This window comes from Nicotiana sylvestris, chromosome 11, assembly GCF_000393655.2.
Source record: "Nicotiana sylvestris chromosome 11, ASM39365v2, whole genome shotgun sequence".
Lineage (NCBI taxonomy): Eukaryota > Viridiplantae > Streptophyta > Magnoliopsida > Solanales > Solanaceae > Nicotiana > Nicotiana sylvestris.
In genome coordinates this window covers 13,674,777-13,688,638 of record NC_091067.1, presented here as the reverse complement: position 1 = coordinate 13,688,638, position 13,862 = coordinate 13,674,777, and the positions used below count along the sequence as shown (strand labels likewise).

Here is a 13,862-nt window from a genome sequence, read left to right as displayed (position 1 = left end):
TTTCTTTTCAAGCGCATTCCACAATTCTTTTGATGTCTCCATGCCACTGTATACATTATACAGATTATCATCCAGTCCGCTAAGAATATAATTCTTGCACAAAAAATCAGAATGCTTCCACGCCTCAATCACGAGAAAGCTTTCATTCTCTGGTGTTTCATCTGGCAGATCAAGGACATCTTCCTTGATGAACTTCTGTAGACATAACATAGTCAGGTAGAAGAATATCTTCTGCTGCCAGCGCTTGAAGTCAATCCCGGAAAATTTTCCGAGTTTTTCTGTCGGTGCTAAAGCCGGTGTTCGACTTGTCGATGCGTTGGTAGTCACCATCGGAACAGCTTGATTTCCGTTGTCATTCGCCTTTTTTTTTTTGGAAAAAAATGACACAAACAAACGTAGATTTTAATCTCCAACAAAACGCCACGAAGGCTTTACTCTCCAAATGGGAGTACACAAAAACCACAAAGGTTTTAGTTTCCTGAATCCAAATCCAAATCCAAATCCAGAATCCATAGCCGTAGCCGTAGCCGTAGCCGAAGCCAAGCGAGCGACGACGACGACGCGAGGCTTGCCTTCTTCCTAACTCTTTAAGAGCTACATGAAGTGCATTTGTATATAAACCCACCAAACTCCTTTTCCTCTACCAATGAGGGACAATGTCTCATTAAAAGGAGAGGGAAACTTAAAATTTTACTCAAAATTTTCATTTCCCTCCATTTTCCATTCACCCTCTTTTTAATACCTTTCTATGTTAAAAAGAAACTCAACAACTTGTACACTGTGATCAATTTTGTGGATCCAAATGATGCATTGTCAGTATTTACATTAAGGAAAATAAATATTCACCCTCACAGCTAAACTGTTGTTTCATTGTTAGGTGATCAACTGGCTACTATCCAGTCAATTATGGCCTGTAATATACTTTCAGGTGCACGGGCGTGAAAGGAAATTTGTTGAAAGTTGTTTCGATGACAGGATAACAACAAAAGGCAGATCATAGTTAATCCCTAGGACTATGTAGCTTGAGAGTTTGAATAGATTTTATTTTGTGAATGTCTGCTATCAATCTGAGGTTTGTTCTTTTGTAATATGTTAAAACCTGGAAAGAAAGTAGAAAAATGCATGGAGCATTTGCTCATAATAAATCCTGAAGAGGAAAGACTCTTGCATTTTCCTTTTTTTTGGAAGTTTCCAGCAAGTAAGAAGAGGATACTGAGATATACCTGAACTTACCTGAGGGTACAGAAGATGAATAGAAGAAAAACAGTATACTCAATCCATTGTAGAGTTGCTCTTTTCAGAGTACTGCCAAAAGGATCTGAACTAGGAAATGCTTATGTTTCTGACTATATTTTTGAACATCTATCAACTATTTGCTAAGTCGGAGTTGTGTGCTGTACATACCTGACTGATGATTTATTGCAAGAAGAAGACGGAGAAGAGAATTTGGAAGCTGCTATTGACAGTGTCATATCTTTCTGTTTTAGCCTTTTGGGGGATATGTTCCTACTGTGGAAACAACCGCTTGGTTGTTTTCCCTTCTGTTTGTGCAATGCACAACTGCAGTTTTTATGGTAAGGCCGTTTCAATATCCATGTCTGACATTGACAAGCTTCCATCAAAGACACACTGTAGCATCATTTCAGCTGCTCCACTGGCCATTTTCTTCTCTCTCTTCTTCCCTGCTATAAAAGGTATCTAAAAGTGTTTGGCTACAGGTAATGTGCTTCTGTGTGTATCAGAGGTTCAAGGAAGTTTGATTCTCTTGAAATTCTTTGTCTTTTTAAGGGTTTATATAGAGCTAACAAGCATTGATTTACGTGTCCAACTTTGGGAATTGGGTAGAATCAACGTTAAAAAATGGTTGTTTTCTGCTTCTATAGAATTCAAGAATTTCTAGTAACGATGTTCTTGTGCATGTAGTTATCTTATGATCAATGAAACAGGCGTTTTTTCCTATGATTCTTTTGTCCATGCTGCAGTCTTGGCATATGTTTGCACGTACTGGTTTGTTTTATATATGTACTTTTGTGTGTGTGTGTAGAGGAACGACTGAAATACTTACATGCTTTTATTGTCTTTTGCTGGTGGCTAGCATTGCTCCTATAAGTCATGAGAATTTTGTGGGATTCTTCTTGTTATTGTAGTTCTCTTGTGATTCCCTCAATATAAGTGTTTTCTCCTTGGAGTTCTCTTCCCTTGACTCTGGGACCAACTTCTTTCTCAGACATACACACGCGGGGGTGGGGTGGGGGTTGGGGTGGGGTGGAGGGGGTGATAAAGAGAGAGAATCTTAGTATTTTAATAGTATATTTGATCTGATAGCTTAGTTTTTCTGGGTTTGTACTTAGTACTTAGCAATTTGCATACATACTGGTGTCTTGACTTAAGTAACTTTTTTTGAAAAAGTTCTCTAATATGCTTTTATTCTTGATACTTGGATGAGTCAATTACAATAAGAAACAAGAAAAGTAATCATACGCTAATAATTGGATTTATCAAATTTTTTTAAATTACTGAATAATATAGTTGAAATTTGATACCAGTCAAGCAGGTGCAGGTTCGTTTGTCCTACTTTCATCTGGAAATGACTGTTTTATTAGCAACTTGTTCTAAATATGCAACAAAATTTTATTCCCGTCTACTCATTTTGTGGAGATCCGATATAACTTCTGTTGTCTAATTTGCCTGAGAAGTGTCCAAGTTTGAGTATACTAATCGTAAGACCATAGTAACTCATACATTGTGATTTACTTGGATCAATTCATTTCATGAGAATATATATAGAAAGTGGTATTGATATAATAGTTTTATTGTCTTTTGTAGTTTTGTCACCTCTGTTAGCTCTTATTTTTTCTGTTGAACATTACAAACCTTCCATTGCCATTCATTTTCATTAATTATAGGTGGTTTCCTACAACTTTAATCGTTAGTTCAAAAGGCAGCCCAATGCACTAAGCTCCCGCTGTGCGCGGGGTTCGGGACCACAAGGGTCTATTATTAGGTCAATTGCATTTTGATGACTCGCTTACTTCAGAATGATGCTGTAGAGTCAAGGAGCTGCCTCAACACAAGACAATCAAACTAGTTCAAGGAGATATCTTCAGGATGACTAGCTGAACGCGAAAAAACAGATTAACAACAACAACAACAACAAATCCAGTAGTATCTTACAAGTGGGGTTTGGGGAGGGTAAGATATACGTAGCCTTACCTTTATTTCTGGAAGGGCAGAGAGACTGTTTCCGATAGACCTTCGGCTAGAGAACAACTGAAAAAGAAAAGGTAATTGCAACAAGTACGAAAAAACAGATTACAGAGAGAAAAAGGCAGTAGAGTCGTATTTCATTTCACTGATATAAAAATGGTAAAATTATGGTTTTTATACAGTGGTTTTACAAGATTTAGCAGCTATCAACTACCACTACTAACTCCCGTTTGAAGTTTATGGGTCGCTACAACGATCTCATGTTAGCAACTAGGTTTACAATCAAATATTAATGAAATTTTGAATATATATACAAGGACTGTTCTATTAACAACTAGCTCCAAGGCTCCCATTCTAGTAACAAACTTGTACAATGTGATCAATTTGAGAACTCATATGCTGCATTCTCAGTATTTACATAAGGGAAAAGAAGAGTTCCCCGGCACAGCATAACTAAGCTTCATTGTTAGGTGATGAACTAAACTCAGTATCCAGTCCATATACCTCATGTGCATGTAGGGAAATATGTTGGACTCATAGGCGGACCCAGGATTTGAGCACGATGGGGACGCCATTGTATGCTAATCACCAGCGATTAAAAAAGAATATATATATATATATTTCTTCGCAAAATGGGTGCTATGGGAAGTGAAGGAATAAAACTAATTAAATTGACTATTGTATATTAGTACTAACTATAAATGAAATAAAAAAAAAAGCAATTTGTTATTAAATATAAATTATATTGTATCCAAAGAACTAAAATATTAATAAAGTTGACTATTATATATTAGTACTAATTTATAATTGAATTCAAAAAAAAAAAGTGATAAAAGTAAAAGATAAAGCAATTTGCTATTGAATATAAATTACATTGTACTCACAGAATAAAAATAAAAAGGAGGAGAAAAAGCTGAAGGGGATTTCGTTGGGAATTTAAGGGCCCAAAGCAACCACTTCTCCCATCCATCTCTTTGTTTTAGGAGGCACACTTAAAATATTTAAGGGGTCCCATATATATGTACAGATATATATTATATGTATATACAGAATTTTTGCCGAGGCTAACGGGGTCACGTGACCCCTCAACCCACCACGTAGATCTGCCTCTAGTTGAACTTGGGAGCTGTATCACTAGGACTATGTAGTGTGCAAGTTCTATCGAATATATTTTATTTTGTGCTAGCTAGGTGAAATTGCCTACCTTTACTGGGGAAGGTTATAAGTTATGCAATATGCTACAAATCTGAAGTCTATTCTTTTAAAACCATGTTAAACCTGGAAAGAAAGAAAAAATGAATGGAGCATTTGCTCGTAGAAATCATGAAGAGCGAAAATTATTGCATTTTCTTTCTCTTTTAGAAATTTACAGCACCTATGAAATGGATACATAAGTATACATGATCCTTACCAGAATGTACAAAAAATGGGATAGAAGAAAAGCAGTATACTCAATCCTTTGGGAAGCTGCAGTTTTGAGAGAACTGCCAAAAGGCTCTGAGCTAGGAAATGGCTTTTGCATCTGACTAAAAAAGCAGCCCGATGCACTAAGCTCCTTCTCTGCGCGGGGTCCGGAAAAGTTCCGGACCAAAAGAGTCTATTGTACGCAGTCTTACCTGCATTTCTGCAAGAGGCTGTTTTCACTGCTCGAACCGTAACCTCATGGTCAGATGACATGAACTTTACTCCCCTTCGGCTTTTGCGTCTGACTATATTTGAAAATCTGTCAACTACTTGCTAAACCTGGAGTTGTATGCTGTGAACTCCTGATTGATGAATTATTGCAAGAAGAAGATGGAAAAGAGAATTGGGAAGCTGCTATTGACAAAGTCATATCTTTCTGTTTTGGCATTTTCGGTAATGATATACTCCTAGTATGGACACAACTGCTTGGTTGTTCTCCCTTTTGTTTGTGCAATGCACAACTGCAGTTTTTATGGTAAGGCCGTCTTTCCTTATCCATGTCTAACATCGACAAGCTTCTATCAAAGACACACTGAAGCATCATTTCAGCTGCTCCTGTTGCCATTCTCTTCTCTCTCTTCTTCCCTGCTATAAAAATATCTAAAGGTTTTTTGAAAGTGAGGCAATGTGACACTTGATGTTTTCTCTGTCTATGGGCGTCTGTGATGTCAATGTGGTTATTTTGAACATTTTACATATTTTTGCATGGGTTTATATAGTGTAACGATCCGACCGGTCATTTTGAGCTTTTGCACTTTGCTCACCAGTTTTCGGGCATGACTTGCCCCGTGTGATGTATTATGACCTATATTAATTGTTGGTTTTGGTTTTCAGGGTAATCGGAATGAATTTGGAAGAACAGTTCTTAGTTTGAAGTTTGAAATTTGAAAAGTTTGACCAAGATTTGACTTGTTGGTATATGATCTCGGATTGGAAATTTTATGCTTTGGTTAGCTCTATTAGGAGATTTGGGACTTGGGAGCGTGATCGAAATGCATTTTGGAAGCCCGTGGAAGGTTTGGGCTTAAATTGGCGAAATTGAGATTTTGCCGTTTTCCGGTTGGTAAGTGAGATTTTGATATAGGGGTCAGAATGGAATTCCGGAAGTTGCAGTAGCTCCGTTGTGTCATTTTTGACGTGTATGCAAAATTTCAGGTCATTCGGACGTGGTTTGGCTGGATTTTTGATCAAAAACGGAATTTGGAAGTTCTTGAAATTCTTAGGCTTGAATCCGATGTGATTTTGGTGTTTTAATGTTGTTTTGAGCGTTCTGAAGGTTTGAACAAGTTTGAATAAGATTATGGGATGTGTTGGCATGTTTTGTTGAGGTCCCGAGGGCCTCGGGTGAGTTTCAGATGGTTAAACGGATCAATTTTGGACTTTGGACTTGGCAGTTTTTGCTGGTTTTGTGTTGCAGACAAATTGTTCTTTGCGTTTGCGGTCAGGGACTCGCGTTCGCGAAGAGCGTTTTTATATGTTGATATTTTAGTTCTACGCGTTCACGAGGAAGGGGACGCGAATGCGAAGGTGGGGCTTCATGTGCATCGCGGACGCGAGACTGGGGTCGCGTTCGCGAAGAGGAGTAAGGTCATGTACATGTGCATCGCGGACTGAGACCCTTAGGGGCATTTTTACTATTTTTCCTCGCTCTATTTGTTTTGAAAGCATATCCTCAGTTAGGGTTTACCTGTTTATTGTCTAAATCTAGTTTTATCACTTTACTTCTTAAAATGTGAAAACTGTTTGGGCTGAGTTCCCTGTTTTACCGAAGGTTCGAGTGATTGTGAGGTTGATGACTAAGATAGACCGAGGGTCTGATTGTGAGGTTGATGACTGAGAGAGGCCGAGGGCCTGATTGTAAGGATTGTATATTTACGGATCGGGCTGCATGCCACATCATTTTATATATATATATATATATATATATATATATATATATATATATATATATATATATATATATATATATATGGATCGGGCTGCACGCCGCAACGATATAACGCTTAGGCTGGAGGAGCCCCTCTAGAGTCTGCACACCCCCAGTGAGCGTCATCGACGAGATATATGGATCGGGCTACACGCCGCAGCGATATATGGATCAGGCTGCACGCCACAGCTGTTACTATATGATGCCTATTGAGTGTGAGCGTGGATTAGTAAGAGTTGAGTCATGAGTGACTGAGAGGCTTGCCCGAAGGGCTATATATATACATGTACATGAGTGATGCTTTGCTTGAGGGGCCTGGTTATGAACTTAGTATTTTTCACTCTTCCGTAAAGTGAGTTTCTATCGAATATGTTGATTTAATTATTGCTTTCACTCATCTTTAGACCGAACCTCTATTGAAAAGGTTGAACAAATGCTTTAAACAACTTTCATTTAAACTGAAGTTTTTAAGTTATGAAATGGTTATGAATTTCTGTTTTGCCGAGGGGCTGTATAAAAACTATGCTTTGCCCGAGGGGCCGATTATGATTTTTATTACTTTCACTGTGTATATATTTCATTAAACCTATATTGAAAAGGTTAGAAAGATAATTTTAAAAGATTTTACTAAAGTTGGGAGTTTAACGAAATGATTTGAATGGTATCCTAATTTGGGAACTTGTTGTAATCACTGTGGTGTTATGACGTGGCTGACGTGTTTTCTTGCTGCTCAGTCTTTATTTACTCTTATTACTTACTGGGTTGGAGTACTCACATTACTCCCTGCACCTCGTGTCCAGATTCAGGTATTTCGGAATCCAGTAGCGGGTGTGGATTGCCCAGAGGCAGAGTCATCAGAGTTAGCAAGGTGGTTGCACGACGTTCGCAGTATTGCTTTCCTTCCTCTCATTTTCATTACTGTATTTAGTACATTTTTTTTTTACTCTTGTTGTATTCAGACCTTGGTAGATGCTCATGACTAGTGACACCCCGATGTCGGGCTTGTGTAATTATTCCGCACTTTTCTTTTGAGTTTCATTATGAGATTATTGGTTTATAAATAGTATAAAAACAACTTTAATTGGAAAATGGTTGATTCGGGAGTTGTGTCAACTGGCCTAGTTTCATGATAAGCGCCATCACGACCGGGTCAGTTTTTGGGTCGTGACAAGTTAGTATCAGAACCTAGGTTACATAGGTCTCACGAGTCTTGAGTAGGTTTAGTAGAGTCTCGCGGATCGGTACAGAGACGTCTGTATTTATCCTCGAGAGGCTGCAGAACCTTTAGGAAAAACTTTACATTCTTGAATTCTTATTGTGCGTCCTTGATTCAGCATGAAAAGTAACTCCTTGAATTCCTTCCACGCATTCGTATGTGCGCACGAGTGCTCCGTATCAGATATGCATTGATGGCTTGTGATTCCCTGGTCGAGGGGCGAGATGAGATCTCTGTATATTAACATTGGGCCAGTCGGGAGGACTTGAGGCTAGGTTTTTGCCTGCAGCTTAAGCACCGAGGTGCTGATTGTGTGAGTACGTGTTTTTGAACTTATATGTTCGATAGTGTCCCTATTAGTAGAAGTGATGGCCGGATGGCTATGCGATGAGTATGTTATGACAGCGAGATGTATGCATATGATTTGGAAGCGATGAGAATGGTCTGCTGGAGGATAGAAGAACTAATAGGTGCTTGATTTCCACCTTGATTTGAGGATAGCCCCGAGTTATGGGAGTGTGAAGAATCTTTTCAGATGTCCTAGTTGGGAGTAAAGTAAATTTCATGTTGCGGTATGGGTTCAGACTCAGGAAGATTAAGCGACTGCGTAATGTTTATGACGGTGGAAGGTATACAGAAATATTAGTTTGAGGCAAAGCAGGTGGGTTATCTTCTACGGAGTGTTCAGAAGCTTGTGCAATCCTTATGTTGCATGTTGGAAGATCTTATTTACAAGTAAAATATATGTGTTGCAATTTAAATTTGGGTCGCTCAAGAGAGTGGGTTTAAATGTTACGAGAGTGAATGCGAGATTGCAGAAGGGTTAAAGTACTAGATGGTCTGTGTTTCACGAGCTTATGAAGGGTTGAGCTTAATCTCACTATGGTATTATGGCAGCAATAGAGTATATGCGTTATGAGTTATTGTGTGTGTGTTGATCTATGGCTTCGAACCAGTGGGGCAGTCCGTTATTGACTAGTTGATTGCACGGTTATGTGTTATGTTGGTTCCAGTTTGAGGTGTGTGGGTGAATCAGTTATGGCTTACAGAGATTGAGACCGAGGATGGCTCGAGTAAAGGAAAATTTTGATAAAAGGTTATGTCATGCTTTATAGGTGTATGAGAATCACGGAGTGTCTTAAGCGGTTATTGGTGAAGGATGCCCGGTGCATAGGGTAGGAAGTTGCTTGGTTGCATTAAGGTGAGGTTACATTCTACGGTGTCGGAGTGCTAGTGAGGTACAAGTTGTTCGGTTCATTTGGTCAGGCTAATTGCAGCTTGAGTAGAGTGGATGACGCTAGAAATTGGTTCTAATGTGTTCAAGATTTTACCTGTAATAATTGGAGATCTTCAAGTTGTACTTTTGGCTAGAAATTGAGGTTTGCATTTGGAGGGTGTCAAGATTTGTGGTATTTCGATATCAATTAGGGAATTCTATGCACATCAGCATCATGAAGGTAAATGTAACGGATTTAGATTCGCAAGAAGTCTCTTCAGAGTAGAGTATTTCGAATGTGGTGCTTTGGGGATATTTAAGAGGGTATTCAGTGGTTATTAGTCTTAGACTGTGTGGTTTTATGCTTGGGTTCCGTGTGGTGAGTCTGGGTTGAGGAATTGTGATGTTATAGCAAGAAGGAGCATCAAGTTGAAGGTAAATCAGAAGGAAACTCGGATAGATGGGATATCTTGGTAGTAGGCCGGGTCGGTATGGTAAGGATATGATTAGTTCTTTGGAGGTTTACGAGGTAATGAGTTTCTACAGGTGTTTCGCGACAATTCTTTTGGGTTTTAGTGACCTGCTTAGCTTGATAGAGTTAAAAGGATTCAGTCCTGACGATTTAGATTTGTGCAAATGGAATTCAGAGAGTTCTAGATGGTTTCCACCACAGTTAGAGAGGTATATTTTTCCTATTGGCGTGAGGAGCATGGGATGTATATTGATTTTCTTCTGGATGGGATCAATGGGAAGTTCTTGGCTGGTTGATTAAGTAGTTGCGTGTAGCTCGGAGTGGTTTGCAAAGTTCTCGTAACTATCATTTGGGTGGTATGGTATATGCGGTGTGTTGTGGAGGATTGAGAATTTACGTGTGTAAGGTTACAGTTCAGTTCTGAAAGGAAGGTCATAAAATTCTTAGGCAGCATGAGCAGTTTCAGATGATTAAGGAAATGGTATTACTGATTGGTGTGGCTCGATGAGGGATTACATTTTAGAAAGGGCGATATGTTTGAGTTATGGATGCTTTATTGGTATTGCGGCACTATCTCGTCTGATTGTCTGATGGTATTCGAGTTGGCTGGGTGGCACAGAAGAATTATAGGTATACCTCTCATGGGATGATTGAGTATTAGAGGTGTGTTGTATATTCGAGCGGCGAAATTGGGATTAGATATGGTAATTCATATGCTTTATGGATTGGGAGACTGAAATTTCTCATAAATAAGTTAGCTCGTGGTTGTGGACGGTAACGATGCGGGTAAGTTAGTCAGATGATAGCATGTGCTATGATTCAGTCATTGTGAACCTTCGGAGGGTTATTTATCTGTTGTGTGTGACTAGAGTTGATGTGTGGTTCATTGGTAGACCTATATGGATGTGTGTTCTGCCTCGAGACGGCGTCGTTGACTTTGAGTTGTTATTGATGAGGGATGTGTTGATTCGGTTGTAATGAGCTATTAGTAATCAGGGGGATCTATCAGTTATCTTTCCGTGTTGCGAGCCGTTAGGATTGGTTGGTTATAGGCACATGTGGTGCGGTGTTATTAGGGCCTCTTAGTGGAATTCAAGCGGAAAGAGTACTGGGTATTTCTCGGTGGATGGCATATCGATTATGTCCTTTCGAGTTGTGTGGTGTTACGTAATTGCTTCGCAGCGGTTATGATGATTGCTTTGGCTTTAGACATCATATTGAGCACGGCTGTCGATTTTGAGCATAGTGACTTAAGGTGTTTCATGTGGACCAGTGTTTAGATGAGGTCGCGCATTGGAGCGAAGCTATGTAGAGGTATGATCCTGCGGGTTAGATTTGTGTGTTCTGTTTCTACAATGTGTGACGGATTCTCAGCCTTGTGTTGTGGTGGTACTAGTGAGCTTGCGATACAGCTCTTTCATTTGAGTCATTTTCATGATTTGGGTATGTTCGGATTGTTGCTTATTGGTGCGCGAGTTGCACAAGTGGCTTTAGCCTGTATTGATATGTCACGTTACCAGAGTAATTGTATTAGATTAGATGAGATCGTTGGGGTCTTTAATGAATACAAACGAATTCGACTTCAGCATATTGGAAGGATAATATCGAGGTTCAGCTCAGAAATTTGATATGGTCTTTGCCAAAGGAGAAGTGGCTTTATGAATGGTTGATCTGAGAAGTGGGTATGGCTTACTGCGTGTTTCGTTTATTATTGGCAGCATATGAAAGTGTTGGAATGAGACTTTAGTTGATAAGAGGTTTTCTATCGATATTCGGTTGTTGTGTGCAGCTGCTGTGATTAGAAGTTATCACTACAAGTGTTTAAGTTATGTGGTATATCATGTAATTGCACCTGAGGTTGCAGGTATGGGTCATTATAGTTGTTCGAGCTTATTCAGAGTATAGATGTGAGATTTTGATCTCGTGGATAATTTCGGAAGTAGAAATGTGGTTCTAAGGTTTATGGGCTAGGTTGGATGGTGAAATTTCAGTTACATTGTATTATCGGACCTATATGAGATAGGGTGGCGTGGGATCACCCTCGGGTATGTGCATGGTAAGGTTATTCAGCGATTAGTTGGCTTTTGGAACAACTCTGGGCACGTTCGAGGACGAACGTATTTTTAAGCGGGGGGATGTAACGACCCGACCAGTCGTTTTGAGCTTTTGTACTTTGCTTGCCAGTTCTTGGGCATGACTTGCCCCGTGTGATGTATTATGACCTATGTAAATTTTTGGTTTTGGTTTTCAGGGTAATCAGAATGAATTTGGAAGAACGGTTCTCAATTTGAAGCTTGAAATTTGAAAGGTTTGACCATGATTTGACTTGTTGGTATATGATCTCGGATTGGATGTTTTATGATTTGGTTAGTTCCGTAGGATATTTGGGACTTGGGAGCATGATCATAATGCATTTTGGAAGTTCGTGGAAGATTTAGGCTTGAATTGGCGAAATTGAGATTTTGTCGTTTTCCGGTTGGCAGGTGAGATTTTGATATAGGGGTTGGAATAGAAATCCGGAAGTTGCAGTAGCTCTATTGTGTCATTTGTGACGTGTGTGCAAAACTTTAGGTCATTCGGACGTGGTTTGGCTGGTTCTTTGATCAAAAGTGAAATTTGGAAGTTCTTGAAATTCTTAGGCTTGAATCCGATGTGATTTTGGTGTTTTAATGTTGTTTTGAGCGTTCTGAAAGTTGGAACAAGTTTTAATAAGGTTATGGGATGTGTTTGCATGTTTTTTGAGGTCCCGAGGGCCTCGGTGAGGTTCGGATGGTTAAACGGATCAATTTTGGACTTTGGACTTGGCAGTTTTTGTTGGTTTTGTGTTGCAGACAAATTGTTCTTCGCGCTCGCGGTCAGGGACTCGCATTCGCGAAGGGTGTTTTAATATGTTGATATTTTTGTTCTACGCGTTCGTGAGGAAGGGGATGCGAACGCGAAGGTGGAGGCTTCATGTGCATCGCGGACGCGAGACTGGGGTCCCGTTCGCGAAGAGGAGTAAGGTCATTGGGCACCCCAAGCCCATGTGCTATGCGTTCGTGAGAGTTGGACCACGTTCGCGAAAGCCTGGTAAGGCGAAGCATCGCGTTCATGTGGAAATTGTCCGCGTTCGCGAAGGGAAAAATGGAGAGGCAGTGAATTTGGTCTACGCGAACGCGAGAGACCAGTCGCGTTCGCAAAGAAGGTAATTTTTACCGGGGCAGAAGGTTTAAAAGTGAGTTTCGCGAGCTTTGGTCTATTTTCCCCATTGTTGAACGATTTTTGGAGCTTTTGAGAAAGATTGAAAAGGGAATCAAAGGGTAACACTTGGAGGTAAGTTTTTTGAACTCTATACTCGATCCTATGTTGGTTCTTACTTGTTTAATCATGAAATATGTGGAAATTAAAGCCTAAAATTGGAGAATTAGGGCTTGAATTTGGAGAGCGTAAATTGGGAATTTGAAGGGGCAATTGAGGTCCGATTTTGATGTTCTTGGTATGTATAGACTCGTGAGAGGATGAGAATCCATTGATAATAATTTTTTTGGATTCCGAGACATGGGCCCGAGGGCCGGGTTTGAGCAATTTCGGGATTTTTAATTTAAATTGGATATTTTCGAGTGGGCTTTGTTCCCTTAGTATATTTTAATGGTTATGCACTGATTGTGGCTAGATTTGGAGCATCCGGACGTCGATTCGTGAGGGAAAAGGCATCACGGGCTATAGTCTAGACCGGATCGAGGTAAGTAATGATTGTAAATGCTGTCCTGAGGGTTTAAAACCCCGGATTTCACATCGTTGTACTACTTTGAGGTGACGCACACGCTAGATGACGAGCGTGGAGTCGTGCACCATTGGGGATTGTGACTTGGTCCGTCCCGTACGACTGTTAAGTCGTGTAATTGATTTGAAATCTTATGATATTCCATATTTTAGAGATTGATATTATATTTTGGGTTGTATGCCATGTTTGGAGCCTTGTGCCGACCTGCTGAGACCCTTAGGGAAATTTTTGCTATTTTTCCTCACTTTATTTGTTTTGAAAGCATATCCTCAGTCAGGGTTTACCTGTTTATTGTCTAAATCTAGTTTATCACTTTGCTTTTTAAAATGTGAAAACTGTTTGGGCTGAGTTCCCTGTTTTACCGAAGGTCCCAATGATTGTGAGGTTGATGACTAAGATAGACAAGGGTCTGATTGTGAGGTTGACGATTGAGATAGACCGAGGGTCTGATTGTGAGGTTAATGACTGAGAGAGGTCGAGAGCCTGATTGTGAGGATTATATATTTATGAATCGGGCTGCACGCCGCAACGATATAGCGCTTGGGCTGTAGGAGCCCCTCCAGAGTTTGCACACCCCCAGTGAGCGCCGTCGACGAG

At 39.9% G+C, this 13,862-nt stretch overlaps 1 protein-coding gene across 1 annotated transcript; it reads right to left on the bottom strand.

Annotated features, from left to right (window-relative positions):
• Positions 1-4,933: 4,933 nt before the first annotated feature.
• On the bottom strand, positions 4,934-5,236 carry LOC138880751 (uncharacterized). Its single transcript, XM_070160925.1, has one exon. The coding sequence runs from the start codon at positions 5,234-5,236 to the stop codon at positions 4,934-4,936; it is 303 nt and encodes a 100-aa protein (XP_070017026.1).
• Positions 5,237-13,862: the final 8,626 nt, after the last annotated feature.